Genomic DNA, 19,252 nt, shown 5'->3' on the forward strand with positions numbered 1-19,252 from the left:
TTCACACTTCTCTAAATCAACGTTAACATGCAAAGTACGTCAACGAGGAGAGAGAAAAAAAAACAACAAAATCCCCTTCCAACATCCTTGGCCATTCGCGCATTTGTACTCGGTGGATCGTTTTTGCGGGCTTTTTATTTGGCTATCTTCCTTCGCTCATTTTTATGACAAGCAACAAATTCCATCCTCCAGAGACACACAACCAGTTTTGGTGGCTGCTCGCGGTGGACCTGTTTAGGGGGGAAGTTCCTTACGTAAAAACCACAATCACGTGACAGAGTTTAATCCCGGTATGCTTGCGAAACTTTGAAGGATCGGATGATGTGAAACATCTTCGTCAATCGTCACAAGACTGCACTTGAAATTGATAGCTGCAGTGTTCATTTGCAGTTCGTCCACGTGCGACTTCAGCGCACACTTAATGCTACCACCATGCGCCAGCACCTTAAGGTTGTCACACTGCTCAAGTGCCAATTTAGGCTTAGCAATGTGAAGCAAAACTTGACACGTTCTAGTTTTCACGGCAAATATAGTTATTACGTAAAACGGTGCTCATATTGGCGCCCGCGACTACTCAAGGTTCTACTTCTTTACAGTAACACTGCACTGCACTTGTCCTTTCTTATCTTTGCAATAACAGTAGATTTTCACAATCGACCACTTGATTAGACACGAGTCTAACTATTTACCTCATTCCTAAGTCTGTGTCAACAATCTTTTGATTAGTAATTGTCACGAGTACAAAATTGTGTAACATCAAATCTAAACCATACTTTTTTCTCTCTTTTTGCAGCAAAAATCGGCACCTTCTACATGATCTTCTACTGCGTGCTGGCAGCCCTGGTCGCCGTCTGCATGTGGGTGTTCTTCCAAACGCTGGACCCCAGGACCCCCAAGTGGCAGCTGGATCAGTCACTCATCGGCACCAATCCAGGTAATTTATTCGTTTTGTCAAATTTACGCATCACCATGTTTGAAAAAAAGCACAATTATTGAATAAACTAGGCAGGTTAACCCTGTGAGGACCAGTATTTTGTCGACAATATAAATATTTTTTTTTTTATTTAGAAGGTAATTTTGAGGAACATTTGATCAACAAAAAATTTACATTATTTTACTTCGATCATCTTTATTGGCACTTATCTTATTAGAATGTTGTTGTTTTATTATAGTTAGAGCGTCCAATTTCCCGGGGTTACAAATTTCCCGGGAAACGGGAAATTTTCAGCCAATTTCCCGGGAAATCCCGGGAATTCCCGGGAAATTATAAATTTATTGAAAATTGTTATGATCTTGGTTTTAATAAGTATTATGCAACAAAATTGTATAGGACATCAATATTAATGGTTTAAATAAGTGTGATGATTAGTTAACAGCTTGACTGCATGTAAAAAATTATTCAACTGCAAGAAAATGTATTTTGGTATTTTTTGATGAGAAATTTTAAACTTGCCTCTGTGACCAGTTTATTGAAATAAGAAAAAAAATGCAGAAATTAGGTTTTTCATGACAAATACTGGTTTCAGCTCTTGAACAAATGGTAAAGCTTTTTAGTGATGGTTTTTACTCCAAACAACCCATTTTTTCAAATAATTGAAGAAAGCATTGAATATATTTTTGTTTAATATCGCTACCGGTTAGCGGGAATTGGATTGGACCACACACACACACAGCTTTGAATATATTTTTTCATTTTTTGAGAACAAACAATAGAATGTAATTTTGCAATGATTTTTGTTTGTTTTATTATGCAACATGATTTAAATTATACGATAGATTAACATCATTCCACAAAAAGTTTTTTAGTTTTTCACATTTAACCCTCTAACACCTGTAGTTGCACCACTGCTCCATAATTCTTTTACTTCAAATTGTAATTTCTTAAGTACTAGATATTCAACCAATTGAATTAATTCTTTTTGCTCAAATTCGATTTTTATCTCATTTTATCATGGTAAACAAAAAGGTGAAACAATCTCAATTTTAATTTGGAGGTAAGGAGTTAATATTGTTTTGATGAAATAACACCAATCTGTTAAAAGCTTACCTTATTGTAATATTTTAATACTCATTAAGCAAGATCTATTCCCAGTTGCTCCAAAAATTAATATTATCAGAAATAATTGTGATACCAAAAAATACATTTCAATGAACAAAATCATGTTGAGTTTAATCTTTTGTTATTTTTTTCAGAGCATTTTCAAAAAATAATTCCAAAAATTTAAGAAAATGTATACTCCCACTTGAATTTTGAGAATTTCGGGAATTCCCGGGAAATTTACAAATTTCCCGGGAAACGGGAAATATTTTTTTTCGGGAAATCCCGGGAATTCCCGGGATTTTTTCCCCGGGACGGGAAATTGGACGCTCTAATTATAGTATAAGGGCTGTTCAACAACCTCCAATATTTAACAGTTTCCAAGACAAAAATATATGTTCTTAGTAGAATCCTATTTTCATCAAAAATCCTATTCTTACACAAAAACTTGGCCCCTTCGAAAAAATCTAATGATGAAAATGGATTCAGCAGACAAAAATCAAGATTGAAGAGACATCAACATTGTGCCATCTCTGAAACAAACATTAAAATAGAATAGATTTGTTTTAATAAAATCATCAAAATCCTATTTTAGACAGACAGCCTTACTTAAGATTCTTCCAAACTATTTTCGATATCCTAGCAAGATTTGACTTGCATGCGAGTTGGAAAAACTTGAATGAGAACCAATTTTAAAATGGCTCTAAATATGCGTAGAAACTATCAAATTTCAAAAACCAGGAGTGTTTCGGAAAGGGGAAAACGTGGTTTGGTTGTTTAATCTATAGTTCTTTTGAAAAATATTCAAGAAAGTAGCTAATTTTGGCCTAAACTAACATTTCAAACGGGTGTATCTCAAAATTGGGACCATTTGGAGCAAATCTGAACTCGGATTCGGATTCAGCAGACAAAAAAAGCAGGTCTACTAAGAACACATACAGTCGTTTCAGAGAAAAAATCTTGTTGGATCGTGTTATTCATACTTTTCTACTCTGTTTTTCGATTTTTTTTTTTTTTTTGGAATTTGAAATTGCTTATAAAATTGCTTAGTTCGTCAAAACATGATCTGGGAAATAATACAAATCATGCATAGTATGTATGACTTTAAATAGAAAGGATATTAGTGAAAAACACTGCCAAAGTTGACTTCTAAAATACTAAAAAAACGAAGTTGACTTTATAGCTGTCGGCCAGCATTGCTAGTACCAACCACTAGTGTCTTCCTTTTATCTACAAGGACTTCGCCGCCCTGGGCTCCTAAGTATATGAAAGTATGGCACGGAGTGACGGCGCCGAATACCCATATTTACACAAAGAATTTTAGAGCGCCCGCCGCGGGATTCGAACCGGCGACCTCTGGATTGTGAGTCCAGTGCGCGGTCCGATTGATCTACACGGGCGGGACAAAAACATTCACACGGGCAGGACTACAATACTAACATTTTTTTAAAACAATGGCAATGCGACGTGTAACAAGTCAAATAACCAAACCTGTAGTTTTTTTTAAAGAATTAATAAGAGTTGTTCTCTCCAATGCTTTAAGTAAATCAAAAATTGTTTGAGTGGAGGGAGGCGGGGATAAGAAAGAATTGGAAAATAAATGTTGATTGTTATTTTAGAAAACATTTTTTTCTAAATGTGTATGTAAAATAGCAATCTTTACAAAGTTTTAAACCCCGATTGGAAGATTTCACAAAATAATAAATTTTGGTTAATTAATTAGAAAAAAAAACATTTTCATAAAAAAATCATTGAAAACTTTACAAAAAGACTAATAAAAACTACGGCAATGTATTTTCTATTCAAGTCAAGTTCAAATTTTCATGAGTTCAAATTCTCAAAGAAAAAACTGTAAGAAATTTTTTTTTAATTTACAACTTTGCCGAAGACACCAAATCGATCAGAAAATCCCTTCTCAAAATATAGAATTCAATACATTTACGTATCCATTTTGTATGACCTAATGATGCAATGGAAAAACTAATGATGCAAAATTGATTCTTTTGGAATTAGAAATGTATAGACAAATATCATTCAAGTCAAAAAATACAAAATTAATAATCGAAAACTAATTTGTGAACATCTAAAAAGGGAGCGGCCGTGGCTGACTGGTTACGGTGTTCGCTTTGTAAGCGAATGGTTCTGGGTTCGATGCCCATCTGCTCCCAGCGAGAAAGTTAAGAACACATGAATTTGAAATGATGAATATGAACGAAAAATCAAAGTCGCTCGAGGCGGAGTTCGAACCCCCGTACTTTGGATTGGTAAGCAAAAATGCTAACCACTAGGCCATGACGGCTTGGTGAGCGTGGACTGGAATTAGGAATACTGTTACAGAGAGCGAGTTGTGGCGCTATAACCACGGCAACTAGTGTCCAGGGCATTCGTGGAAATACAATGTCCCATCCCAGAGGGTCCCGGAGTACCAAACCTTCTTAGCATGGTGCTCCCAACGAATACAACCAAAATCTCGGAGCGTATGGTGGTGTGTCCCCACGCTTCTTCCTCCCCTGTCGATTCAGAATTGTGTTGTTGTTCGAACACTCAGTGCTCAAACTCAACCCAATTACGAGTCATCTCTGCGATACGGCTTTACGCAGTAGGCCTGGCCGCTTTAACGCTTGTGATGTTTCGATGCATTCTAATGCAAAGGCGCACTACAAATGTTAAAAAATGACAAGAAGAGTGCTAGGCGTCATCTAACCTAAGGCACTCTCCAGGATCCCTTCGAAAGATTGGCTGCGCTAGGGTCTGATTAGATTAGATTAGATTAGAAAACTAATTTGTGAACATCTAAGGGCTTTTGTTAATTTAATTTGGTTGACCGCGGTGGATTTTCTTGAAATAATTCGAACTGTCAAAAATCCACCAAAGCATCTACCACATTGATCGCACAACAATTTGTGGTAGAAAAGTATCCACCGGTAGATGCTTTGGTGGATTTTTGACAGTTTGAATTATTTCAAGAAAATCCACCGTGGTTAACCAAATCAAATTAACAAAAGCCCTCTAGAGAGCTATTCAGGTAAAATGTGACAGAAACAAAAAAATGTTAAAAATATTATGCCAAACACATTACCAAAATGACAAGGAATAATGTGATTATAAAACTATTGAATGTTTAACAGAGTCAAAATATGGCGTATTTTTGTAAAATAATTCAGTAGGACAGGCTGAAAACAAACCTTTAGTCTGACCATTGACTTTTAAGCGAACTAGATTTTTTGGTAGAAACATTTACCTTCAGTCATGCAAAAATAAAAATAAAATCAGTTAAACTGATACAAATCTGCACCCATCTCATTTTTTTAAGTTTTTTTTAACCATTTCACGAAAAAAAAATAATGCAAGATTAATCGACAGCCGATTGCTGATTAATCACTCTTCAAGTGATGTAACAGCACCACCGGTAGCACCGTTCCGCAGAATGTCACCTGCTGGGTTGTCTCGTCTGGTGACGCTCCCAGGAAAAACATCTCGTGCAGCAATGGGTCAATTCGAGCGTCATCTAGCGAGTGCTATTTTTAGGGGGAGGACCCACCGTGTGGTGATACCTATCCTTTACGTGCTGGGCGTAATTAGGTTGCCTTAGAACGAACGTCTCGCCGTTCAAGCGAAAAACTTATTCAGTCGTGTTGGATATGTGTGTACGGTGTAAACGTTCATTAGAGTGGTGGTAGATTGAAAAACACCGTTGTCATCGAATTATGTATCGGCTGGCATCCAGGCTAGGGACAGGATCCTATTAATTATAAATTAAATTAACCTTTATTTTTGATTCGAACTTAACGTCGTACAAGTTGATGACGCGAGTATTGCTAGAAACTGAAATACACATTCGTCCAAGGGTGTCATAAAATATTCAGAATAATCCATTACTATGAAATGAAAATCTTTCTTGACCGGAGGGGTTTCGTGGCCCTTTTGACCTGCTGAAATATTCTGGAAATGTAAATCTTTTCCATTCATTATGCATTCAGAACCCCTGAAAGTCACACTGCACACCCAGGATAAAAGCGCCATAAAATTATGATTAGAAATAATAGTTCTCAACTTCACACGTTCCGACACGTCGGATGGCCTTTAGCCCATCCTCGCGCTATCAGAACAATTTAATCACTTGCACACCGCAAGCTACTGAATGGGTTAGGTGGGATGCGGTTTAGGACGTGATAAATTGTTTGCATCAACAGGGCTGCTAAACCACGGTCAACTCACATAACTATAGGTACAGAGCGGCTTTCGCTACGGATGTGCGATTACGAGACGTGCACGCGAAACACGATACTTGCAGATCATTATTGGGTGCATTGTGTGCACTCGAACGGGGGAAGCCGAATTTTCTGGCAAGATTGACAGTACCTCTGACATCGAATCGAATGGTACGAATACAATTGCATAAATTAACTTGTCTTAAATACAATAATGTTCTGATTTTGAGAATTCCTTGTTGTCAGCACTAGTGAGTGGAATCTCACGCATTCTAAAGAGTGAGATTCCACTCAATGAAACTGAGTAATGAAGTCCATTCAGTATTGGTAGCGTCAAAGTGTGGTTAGCCATACTTAGTAATAAAGCTACGCGCTGAGCGGGTAGATTAGCGTATCAGCTAAATTGCAGCTCCGTGAAATTAACACGTTTCGTCCTTCATTATTAATTGTTCAACTCAGTTTGTGGTCAGCTAAGCAATTTAAATTTCTGAACCTAAAAATACAGTTTTAAAACTCAAATACAGTCCACACTCGATTATCCGAAAGCCTCGGAATTATTTTTTTCGTTGTCTCATTTTTGATTGATTGAGTTTAAGTATTATCCCTAAACTACTCTAAAGAAATTTATAATCAGGGTTGAGAATGTGCAAGCGAGCTAGTAGCCGTGCTCACTCAGGTAGATTTTAAGTAAAAAAACGAAACTATTGGCACTACGCCCCCCGGGGCATGGCCTTCCTCTAACGTGGGATTTCTGCTCCAGCGCCTCTGACGAGACAGGAGAAACCGGGACCGACGTTTTACTTCACCATCCGATAGAAGCTCAGTGGATAAGGCGGGAATCGAACCCGCGTCTCATAGCATCATCGGGATCGGCAGCCGAAGCCGCTACCCCTGCGCCACGAGACGCCACGAGATTTTAAGTATTGTTGATGAATCTCGCACAGGCCAATTGGATTGCCACTTTTGAAGTTCATTTCATACCCCTTATATAATTTCATCACGAAAAAGGGGCTGTTGTCTGTATAGTATTTTTCAGAGTTACATTTATTATGCTATATTATTTACAAATTTTACAAATAGTTCATTAAACAAGATAAAGTACCCTGACTTCAAAACGCTCCCGATTAAAAAAAATGCCGAAGTATATTAGGGTAATTCTCTACCAACTCACACGAAATCGGGAAAAGTTGCCCCGACCCCTCTTCGATTTGCGTGAAACTTTGTCCTGAGGGGTAACTTTTGTCCCTGATCACGAATCCGAGGTCCGTTTTTTGATATCTCGTGACGGAGGGGTGGTACGATCCCTTCCATTTTTGAACATGCGAAAAAAGAGGTGTTTTTCAATAATTTGCAGCCTGAAACGGTGATGAGATAGAAATTTGGTGTCAAAGGGACTTTTATGTAAAATGAGACGCTCGATTTGGTAGCGTACTCAGAATTCCGAAAAACGTATTTTTCATCGAAAAAAAAAATAATAAAAAAGTTTTAAAAATTCTCCCATTTTCCGTTACTTGACTGTAAATTTTTTTGGAACATGTCATTTTATGGGAAATTTAATGTAGTTTTTGAATCTACATTGACATTGGGTCATGTTTTCATTTAGAACAAAAATTTTAATTTCAAAATTTCATGTTTTTCTAACTTTGCAAGGTAATTTATTAGAGTATAACAATGTTCTACAAAGTTGTAAAACAGATAATTACAAAAAATTTAATATATAAACATAAGGTGTTTGCTTACAATCATCACGAGTTATCGAGATTTTATGAAAAAAAGTTTTGAAAAAGTTATTTTTTGCGTTTCTCTTTGTAACGTCGTCCGTGTCTGTCGCGGGTGACCATGAACGACCATGATCGATGACGACCAACTTTTTCAAAACTTTTTTTCGTAAAATCTCGATAACTCGTGATGTTTATTAGCAAACTCCTTATGTCTATATATTAAAATTTTTGTAACTGTCTGCTCTACAACTTTGTAGAACATTGTTACTCTCTAAAAAATAACTCTGCAAAGTTAGAAAAAACACGAAATTTTAAAATGAAAAATTTTGTTCTAAATGAAAAAATGACCCTTCTGGGTCAATGTAGATTCGAAAAGTACATTAAATTTCCCATAAAATGACAGTCGAGTAACGGAAAATAGGAGAATTTTTAAAACTTTTTTAAGTGTTTTTTTCGACGAAAAATACGTTTTTCCGAATTTTGAGTACGCCATCAAATCGAGCGTCTAATTTTACGTAAAAGCCCCTTTGACACCAATTTTCTATCTCATCACCGTTTCAGGCTGCAAATTATTGAATAACACCTCTTTTTTCGCATGTTCAAAAATGGAAGGGGTCGTACCGCCCCTCCGTCACGAGATATCAAAAAACGGACCTCGGATTCGTGATCAAGGACAAAAGTTACCCCTCAGGACAAAGTTTCACGCAAATCGAAGAGGGGAGTTGGCGGAGAATTACCCATTAATAAGAAAAAAAATATGTGTTTCTTTAAGAAACACTCAATTTAGACTGAAAACGTGAAATTAACCCAGAACACTTGCTAATTTTGACCTGGGTGCTGAATAGTGGTTCGCAAAACGGCCTCAATTTTGACCTGTCAAAGTGGAACCAATTTACTGTTCGCCAAAAGAAGAGAGTATTGTTATCGATTATTAAAAAAAAATATTATTTTTGCTGCCATGAAAATTGTGGCTCTTAAGGACTTTGAGTTGAAGTCAAGAAATCTTAAGAAAGTTTATAAATATGAATGGAAGTTGTTAATGGAGTCGATGTGGTTGTATCCATGCAGAAACTGTCTTAATTGTTTGATTCCGTTTGAAAACCTGGTTTAGTTAAAATCCATTCTGTTTGTTGGTCAGCTTCGCAAGAATTAGCCATGTTTTTTCGCTGGTTCAGGAAGAGCTGCAGGATTTCAAAATCAGACATTTTTCCACCCAAAAATGTAAAAACTTTAAAAAATAAAACACATACTACTGATTATAAAACAGTTCATTTACCAGCAAGAAAAAGTCATGCTTGTACTTGAACATCCTCCTACTTTGTAGATGTAAACAAAGTGGGATCATTCGAAAATCACGTTACGCATTCTCTCTATTCATCACCCAGATTTTGACCAATTTGCAATTTTTTCAACGAAAATGTTAATGTGCAGTCATCGCTTATATTCGGAACAGTTTACAGATCGGACAATGTTCAAAAAATCATAGCAAATCGATAATTGAACTTAATGATTCGCTTTTACCTTCGTTCGAAAGCTTTTTTTGCGATCTTTCGAATGCTGTATCGAACAACTACAAATTTTAACTTTTATATGAAGTTTTTGAACCCTCGAAATCCACAAATTCGGAACATTTTTTTCTTACGGATGTAAACAAACTTTGGATCTCTCCAGGAGAACATATTTTCTACAAAATAATGACATCACGCTCTGAAACCAACGAAATTCAATCTTAGTTATGTTTTATAAATGGTCTGATAACTTTGTTTTGTGAGAATATCAGTTAAATTCAGGTGTTCCACAATTGTGGGAGGCACAATAACATCCCACAATCATGGAACAGGCTATTTGGAGGCAGTGTTTTGCTGCTCGGAATATAATCGTCTTGAAATGTAGTTTTTGTTTAAAAGTACTACTTTTACTACAGAAATTGCAAGATAATGTCCAAATGAAGGTCCTTAAAATAGCAGGGTCGCCAGAAAAAAAGCATTTGGCATGCTATTGACAATTTATCACAAAAGTGTTCCAAATTTGTGGGTGTTCCGAATATGTGGGATGACTGTAGTCCCCTTATCAAAATCGGCCTGAAAATCAAGAGGCAAAATAAATATTTAAAAAATAGCTTAATCCACCTATGTGGTTAGTGCCTTCCTCACTCTTTATAAACAGTGGGCGACATGATGGGACACACCAAGGAACCCACGCATCTGAACATACATTTTATCTTTTTTTTAAGATCCGGAATAAAAAAAAAGTACACAAATATTCCTAAAAAAGTGTCCAAGTGGTTTATGGATGGTTCCTAAATAATCTTCCAAAGTAATAGTTATCATAGTAATTTTATTTAGTAACGATTTTGTGATCGAATCGGTTGTTGAGTCGAATTGACTGGGATTCCTAGCGACGAAAAAACGAAGTTGTCATTTTAGCTGTCAGCCACTACAGGGAGAAAAAACAGTTCAAATCGAGAACAAGCTTTCAAAGGATTCAGAACCATGAACAAAGTGATCCAATTCGATTCTATTGGTACTGCAAACCTATAACAAGGACTTCGCCGCTATGGACTCCTCTAGGTGGGTAATTCTCCGCCAACTCACACAGCAGTTGCCCCGACCCCTCTTCGATTTGCGTGAAACTTTGTCCTAAGGGGTAACTTTTGTCCCTGATCACGAATCCGAGGTCCGTTTTTTGATATCTCGTGACGGAGGGGCGGTACGACCCCTTCCATTTTTGCACATGCGAAAAAAGAGGTGTTTTTCAATAATTTGCAGCCTGAAACGGTGATGAGATAGAAATTTGGTGTCAAAGGGACTTTTATGTAAAATTAGACGCCCGATTTGATGGCGTAATCAGAATTCCGAAAAAACGTATTTTTCATCGAAAAAAACACTAAAAAAGTTTTAAAAATTCTCCCATTTTCCGTTACTCGACTGTAAAAAATTTTGGAACATGTCATTTTATGGGAAATTTAATGTACTTTTCGAATCTACATTGTCCCAGAAGGGTCATTTTTTCATTTAGAACAAAATTTTTCATTTTGAAATTTCGTGTTTTTTCTAACTTTGCAGGGTTATTTTTTAGAGTGTAACAATGTTCTACAAAGTTGTAGAGCAGACAATTACAAAAATTTTAATATATATACATAAGGGTTTTGCTTATAAACATCACAAGTTATCACGATTTTACGAAAAAAAGTTTTAAAAAAGTTGGTCGTCATCGATCATGGCCGTTCATGGTCACCCGCGACAGACACGGACGACGAAACAAAGAGAAACGCAAAAAGTAACTTTTTCAAAACTTTTTTTCGTAAAATCGCGATAACTTGTGATGTTTATAAGCAAACCCCTAATGTCTATATATCAATTTTTTTGTAATTGTCTGCTCTACAACTTTGTAGAACATTGTTACACTCTAAAAAATAACCCTGCAAAGTTAGAAAAAACACGAAATTTTAAAATGAAAAATTTTGTTCTAAATGAAAAAATGACCCTTCTGGGACAATGTAGATTCGAAAAGTACATTAAATTTCCCATAAAATGACATGTTCCAAAATTTTTTACAGTCGAGTAACGGAAAATGGGAGAATTTTTAAAACTTTTTTATTGTTTTTTTCGATGAAAAATACGTTTTTTCGGAATTCTGAGTACGTCATCAAATCGGGCGTCTAATTTTACATAAAAGTCCCTTTGATGCCAAATTTCTATCTCATCACCGTTTCAGGCTGCAAATTATTGAAAAACACCTCTTTTTTCGCATGTTCAAAAATGGAAGGGGTCGTACCGCCCCTCCGTCACGAGATATCAAAAAACGGACCTCGGATTCGTGATCAGGGACAAAAGTTACCCCTTAGGACAAAGTTTCACGCAAATCGAAGAGGGGTCGGGGCAACTTTTCCCGATTTCGTGTGAGTTGGTAGAGAATTACCCAGGTGTTTTAAAGTACTGCACAGAGCGAATGTCGTCACTTTTGAGTTTGTTTTTGTTAAAACAACGAGATACAAATTAAATAGTGTCAAACCACCAGGGGTTAATTGTATGAATTTAGATTAATTTCACTTTCAATTTGGGATTTGTTCGTCCAGAATCAAATGGAATTCAAATTTCACTTGGATTACATTTTCTGAAAACGAGACTGAGATAGGTACGATGAGTACCAGTTTCAATTTCATCTATTTTCATTGATCAATGTGCCCAATCAAAACACACACACACACACGTAAACCAAACGGCGACCCGGCAACAATGTGTCAAGTTTACCCATTCACAAAAGCCGGTTGCCCGCGAGCATCCGAGCTAGATAAATCACTTAGCCAAGGGATGACGTTAATGCTCGGGCCGCGTTCTCTATTCATCCACTGAGGATTTCGGTAAAGTAGATCACGAGCATCATTTGCCACAATGATCAGAGTCCGTGGTCGTCGTCGTCGTCTCACGATATCACTTCTCATTGAGTGCGAGCGTGCGCAAAGTCCCATAGATTGCATAATGACAGGAAGCTGATGATTAAATTATTTCACTCTAGCACCGTGGCAGCAGCAGCTCGGAAAAGAGACTTGAATGGAGCCGGACAGAGAGATCTTCTCGTCGATTTGCCAATGAGCTGATATGCCCAGAGATGATGCACAAATTGTGAAGGTGTAATTGGGCGAACGGAAGTTGTAAAGTATTGTGTTGGCGTTTGATACAAATCTAGACACTTTACTTGCGGAGAGATGTACGAGGTGTCGTTTCGGGGGACACTGTTGTACATATATTTCTTAATACTTTTGACATTTGTACATGAATTTTTTTTATATCACTTTTTCAACCAAATACAATAAATAGTCTTCATTGTTATGTTGATGTCAGCAAACGCTTCAATTTTGGCAAGATATGATTGATTTGGGCTCCCTAAACACGGTCCAATCGACAGAATTGACTTTTGATAAATTTCCTGGCTATAGAAAATTTCTGGTAAAAATTATGCAAAACATTTTTTTATCTTTTTTTTTTTTTGAAAGCAACTATCCGCATCCATGTTAATTAATAATTTCTCATAATTTCAATTCAATTTCAGGCTTAGGATTCCGTCCACTCCCATCGGAGGATAACGTCGAAAGTACCCTGATCTGGTACAAGGGCACCGAGGAGAAGAACTACAAGCAGTGGACCGATGCACTGGACAAATTCTTAGAAGGTAGTTTTCTTTTAGAACAAATTAGGCACGATTAATCGTCTATGTCCTGTCATAACTCATCAACGGTGCAAAAAAAACACACTATAATTTCTCGTTAATGATTTGATGGAGTAGGGCCAGATGTTTGCGCTATTTTCGTATTGTGTTAGTGTGGACCGCGTTTGTTCTGCCTCGCCTTGGTCGACCGACGACGGTTGGTGTCGCTCCATATTCTGGCAGTGGTCTGACATTTTTGGCAGATCATGTGAGTATCATGCTGTCACAACGAATCAACACAAAACGGCTCACACAACATCACACTCAAGCGGCCTGCAAAGGTTAAAGCATAGCCCCCGCCGGGAATATGGCATCGCTGACGAAAAATATGATCTTTTCCTATTTTTAAGTCGAAACGTGAAATGTTAGACAACACCGTCATCAACTAAATAACATTGATATAACTATGAGCGATTTGTTCTTCAACTTGTTCTACTATTACAGATTACAGGACACCCGGACAGATCTCGGGCCGTGGCCAGAACATCTACAACTGTGATTACACCCAGCAGCCCCCGCCGCGCACCGTCTGCGACGTCGACATCAAGCAGTACGGCCCGTGCACGCTGGAGAACAAGTACAACTACCACAAGAGCGCCCCCTGCATATTCCTGAAGCTCAACAAGATCTACGGATGGATCCCGGAATTCTTCAACGAATCGACCCAACTGCCCGGCAACATGCCCGCCGAACTCAAGGACTACATCAAGACTGTCGAGGAGAAGGAAAAGCACACCGTAAGGCGACCTCCCAAACCCGACTGAATCCTCAGATTAACCCAGTTCCTTCTTCGTTTCCCCCCAATAGATGAACACCGTGTGGGTGTCGTGCGAGGGCGAGAACTCGGCCGATATCGAGAACGTTGGCGCGATCAAGTACTACCCGCGACGTGGCTTCCCCGGATACTACTACCCGTACGAGAACTCCGAGGGCTACCTGAGCCCGCTCGTGGCGGTGCACTTTGAGCGACCAGTCCGTAAGTGTTGAACACCGTTGTTTGTTACTAAGCTCAACATTTTGAATGTTGATTTTACGTTAAACTCTGTCTGAGCTGAGCTTAAATTTATGTTCATTTCCGGTCGATTAATAATGGAATCATTCTAAGAAACCAAGCGCCTCCATGGATTAATTCTAAGAAAGGGAATTTTAATGGAGACGCATGGTTTCTTAGAATGAATCTAAAAAGTCGATCGAAAGGTGCTATTTTTGGTAAACGGCCAGGTACTAGGATATAGAAAGGCGCCGAGATATTCAAGATGGCAGTCAATATGGCGGCTCTACTGAGTAATCATCAGTACAATGCTATCAACAAGATGATTATACCTGATTTGATGCCACTGAAACCTAACTATGACTCGCCCACATCGGAGCTTTCAATCCAAGATGGCGTCGAATATGGCGCTGGACGAGTATTAAAAAACATAAAGGCATGTAACAGGCTTGTGACCGACCAAATTTAACAACGAGTATTCTACACGCAAAAAAAGTAGCAACCGACTGTATTCGAAAATCAGGGTTGACTGGCACCTTAGACCTCTCAGCTATAGGAAGGATAAACGCTAGCGAACACGAAATCGATCTTTTTTGTTAATTTTAATTTAAGTTTTTTTTTTAATCCGGCTGATACTTTCATTGTGCTTTCGGAATGCCCAAAGAAGCCATTTTGCATCATTAGTTCGTTTATATAAATTTCCATACAAATTTGGCAGCTGTACAAAAATTATGTATGAGAATTCAAAAATCTGTATCTTTTGAAGATACTTTTTGATCGTTTGATGTCTTCGGCAAAGTTGTACGTATGGATAAAGACTACACTGAAAAAAAAATATACACAGTAAAAAAAATGGTGATGTTAAATTTAACTTTTTGTCACTAAAATTTGATTTGCAAAAAAACACTATTTTTATTTTTTTCTGATATATTTAGAGGACATCAAATGCAAACTTTTCAGAAATTTCCAAAATGGGCCAAAAATCTTTGACCGAGTTATATTTTTTAAATCAATAAAAAAAAAATTTCAAAAAATCGAAATATTGGTCGCAAAAATGTTTCATTTTCATTTTTAAATTTTTTCAAGTTATAGCAATTTCTGGTAACTTTTTCAAAATATTCGCAGCAATTCATTTTTTTAAATCACTGCACATCCCAAGTAACATTTTTTCCAGGAGTTCTACAAGAGCTCTTCAAGATAGCTACAGCATAGCAGTTTGGACCGCGGTAGGATAAAACTCTCTTCAAGTACTCTTCCAAACTCCTGAAGAAGTTTGGAAGAGAATTTTATGATACGACCTTTAGTTGCTGAGATTTTGCCATGCAAAGGTTTAAAAAAGGAACATTGATGTTTAAGTCTCACCCAAACAACCCTCCATTTTCTAATGTCGATATCTCAGCAACTAAAGGTCGATTTTCAACGTTGAAATATGAAACATTCGATCTTCTCCGATCTTTTCGAAAACATTATTTTCAAAATTTTCGAAACAAGACTTACATTTCAAAAGGGCCAAACATTAAATATTACGCCCTTTTGAAATGTTAGTCTTGTTTATTTTTTTTTGAAAATATTGTATTCGAAAAGATCGGAAAATTTCACGAATGTTTCATATTTTAACGTTGAAAATCGATCATTAGTTGCTGTGATATCGACTTTAGAATATGGTGGGTTGTTTTGGTGCGACTTGGAAAACATCAATTTTCCTGATTTTTTTTTTTTTTTTTTTTGAGCCACTGTATCTCAACAACCAGAGGTCCAACCTTCAATGTCGATTAGACAATTTTAGCAAATTTTCTAAACTTTAAGAAAAATATATTTTTTAGAAATGGTCACTCATGGTCACTTTTTTTAAAAATCGTTAAACTGCAAAAATTTCGCTAAAGTCATACTTACGATGGCTATATCTAGAAAACGTTTATCAAAAATCTGTAATTTAATTTTCGATTGCAAATTCAATTAAACATAAAAAATATGTCGATTTTTTTGTATGAAATTTCAATTTTTTCCAAAAATCACTATGATTTCAAAAAATTTAAACTCAGCGACAGATTTTTTGACCATACTTCTCTGTGGCTCAAAAGTTGCGGATTTTTGTCCTCTAAAACATATCAAAAAATCTCGAAAATCAAAACATACGTATTTTGGGAAATTAAGTTATTTAGTGCGTCCATCCCGGGAACTCCCGGGATATTTCCAAAGCTGGGAATTTTGACGTTTTGTCCCGAAAATTCCCGAAATTGGAAAAAAGTATTCTTTTGAATACTTGAATACTCAGTAATACCTAGAAAAATTTTCAGAGCATAAATTTTGTATTCAAGATGCAATAGTATTCATTTGGCTTATAAGGGAAAGTTATTTAAAAAAATAGTTTACTGACCCGCTTAATTTTTATTTAATTTTATATGTTTTGAAAATGCTGGGTATTGTAACAAATCAAAAAAATAGTTCACCGATTTCCAAATTAATTGTTCCAAAATCCCCTGTACCTATTCAGACTGTTGTACCGATTTTCCACGGTTGGCGGTAGTGACTTTAAGATAATTTATAAACAATATTTTTATATAAAATCAAAATTTTCTTAAAATGTGTTATCATTTGATTAGTTCAACCGTTTTTTAACATTTTCTAAGAAAATTTTCAACCTAATACAAAAAAATATGTATAAGAGACTTGTTTGATTTAAATCACATTGGATTAGAAATTGTGATGCATTTAAAATTCGAGGCTAAAAAAAACTACATTTTTTTAAGCTATCTAAAAACTTTTATCCTTGTTTAGATTGAAGTGTAGGTTATCACCAATTCATAGTATTGAGCTAATTCTATCATTTTAAGCTCAAAAACATAACTAATACAATAAAAACAAAGTTTTATTACTGTTTCAAAAATTTCCTGGGATCCCGGGAATTCCCGGGATTTATAAAATATATTTCCCGTTTTCCGAAATACAAAACCCAGGAAAATTGGACGCCCTAGAGTTATTGTAAAAAAAGTTAATAAAAAAATCCGCAAATATTTTTTCCGTGTGCCTATTTTTTCTCGATAGTCCTACAACTTTGCCGAATTGGTGTCTTGATTAGAAAATTCACTCAAAAGTTATAAATGTTTGAATATTTACGTACCAGTTTTGAATGGACAGCTGCTAAAATTGTATGGAGACTTGTATGGCTGAACCAATGACACAAAATGACTTCTTTGGTTATAGGGAAGGCCCGCACAAAGTTTGAGCCAAATCAAAAAAATACAAATAAAATTAATTTCCGGTTTTGGTAGAAAATTGCTCAGAAGCACAATGTTTAATTTATGGTGAACATCGAACACCCAACATTCGATATTAATTAATACCCGAGCTACAAAAACTTTAGGTTGAAAATTAAAATTCATCAAAAGTTTCATCCTTTCTCTGACCTAGGATAAAAAAGGATAGATAGTCATTAATTTTTTTATGGTGAGGAAATTTTTTGATCTTGAAGTGGGATTGTTTTACTCATAACTTATTTTTATTAGGTCCTTTTAGGTACTGCGACCAGGTTATTTTATGAATATGCTAGCAAAAAGATAAAACTGTTTAAAAGCTTGTACTTAATGACAAAAAATGATACCAATATTTTCAACAAACCTGTTTTTCCTATCTCTTCAGGTGGCATCATCATCAACATCGAGTGCAAGGCCTGGGCCCGCAACATCAGACACACCAACGACAGACACGAACGGCTCGGCTCGGTGCACTTTGAGCTGCTCATCGACTAAGCCAGCAGCCTCCTCCGCCGGCAGCTAAAGTAGCAATCAGCAGCAGCAGTACAAGCAGCCATATTGGCCATTCACAGTGCCACCACCGCCGCCGTCACCACCAACAAAACAACCAATTTTTACAGGTTTTATTAGAGTGTCCAGATGATCTTAACATCAGAAGAGCCGTTAGAGAACACCACTTTTTAAAAAGTCCTATTTAAAATTTACCAAATTTCCCGCCCTCCTTCTCATAAAGTTATGAAATTTTTACAATCTTTATACAATTCGTGTTACTCTCTCTGTCTAGCTAGAAGAAGAATGTGTCCTAATTCTTTAATCAGGAATTTCGATTAAGCCATGGGAACAAGAAACACACAATTAGGCGATCTCACGATCTTCTTAAAGAGCAAACAAAATTATGTGAAAACAAGCTAAAAGACGTTAGAAGAAAGGAGAAGAAGAAGAAGAAGAAGAAAACACTGTGTGGTACTGGAAGTAAGATTTTGTTTTGTTGTGCTTGTATTTTATAATTGTACATAATAAACGAAGGTCCAGCAAACGGTCGCGAGCGAAACCGGCTCCAAATTATTGGTTTTTGAAACACATTTGAAGAGTCCAAATCAGACCAAGAAACGAGTAAATTTGCGTGCCAACACTAAATGTCTACGTGTGTCTTCGATTTTTGTACAACTGCCAATTTAACGGGTGCACTCTCTGCTATAAATAATTTCACGGCCACATAACAACCGCAAACAACACAAAATTGCCATCCAAGTAAAGAGCAGAAAACCGTTCATTCTGCGAATACATCATATCGTGTGAATAGCACCAGGTTGAAGGAAGAAAAAACTATATTTTTGAAACAGAATATGTAGTTTACAGAACCTCGTTGCTGTTCAGCGAGGACCATGTCACAGGAAAAGTGCCCAAAACAAGCAATTCAATCACCGTAGAATCAAACGTAATAGTTACGCTAGATAGTCTAATTTAAACCAGAAAGTTATAATAGAAAGAGAAAGTATTATGCACCGGGGCAATATGCAGTATGATCGACCAATTCAAACAAAAAAAAACAGTGCCAATAAAGTTCGTATTAAATTTAAAATCCCCCTACCAACCAACAGTTTTTATGGCACCGGGCCACAGAGCAACGCGAGCCAAGACAACAACCACCAGCGCATTAGTCCGACGAGCGCTTTGTAAGACGTTACGAGCGTACCATAAAGATTTTATACCTAGCCGCAAACGCGAGCAAAGCTTTCTGCATTTTTTTTTTCACACAAACCATCTAGATGTTGTTGCGTGTCGTCGTTCCAAGTTTCCACGTCCAAAATCGTGCGAGTTTTTTTTTA

General features: G+C 36.7%; 1 protein-coding gene across 4 annotated transcripts in view; it reads left to right on the forward strand.

The window, feature by feature from the left end:
• The window catches only part of LOC120431162 (sodium/potassium-transporting ATPase subunit beta-2-like), a 57,009-nt gene extending 38,187 nt beyond the window's left edge, over window positions 1-18,822 (forward strand). For all 4 annotated transcript variants that reach the window (XM_039596302.2, XM_039596301.2, XM_039596299.2 and 1 more), the window contains 5 exons: window positions 794-934; window positions 13,023-13,142; window positions 13,623-13,915; window positions 13,986-14,154; window positions 17,809-18,822. In XM_039596302.2, coding sequence (XP_039452236.1) covers window positions 794-934; window positions 13,023-13,142; window positions 13,623-13,915; window positions 13,986-14,154; window positions 17,809-17,918 — 833 coding nt within the window. In that variant the 3' untranslated portion in view covers window positions 17,919-18,822. The remainder of the gene's footprint in view (window positions 1-793; window positions 935-13,022; window positions 13,143-13,622; window positions 13,916-13,985; window positions 14,155-17,808) is intronic.
• The last annotated feature ends 430 nt before the right edge of the window (window positions 18,823-19,252 follow it).

Source organism: Culex pipiens, chromosome 2 (genome assembly GCF_016801865.2).
Source record: "Culex pipiens pallens isolate TS chromosome 2, TS_CPP_V2, whole genome shotgun sequence".
Taxonomy (NCBI): Eukaryota; Metazoa; Arthropoda; class Insecta; order Diptera; family Culicidae; genus Culex; species Culex pipiens.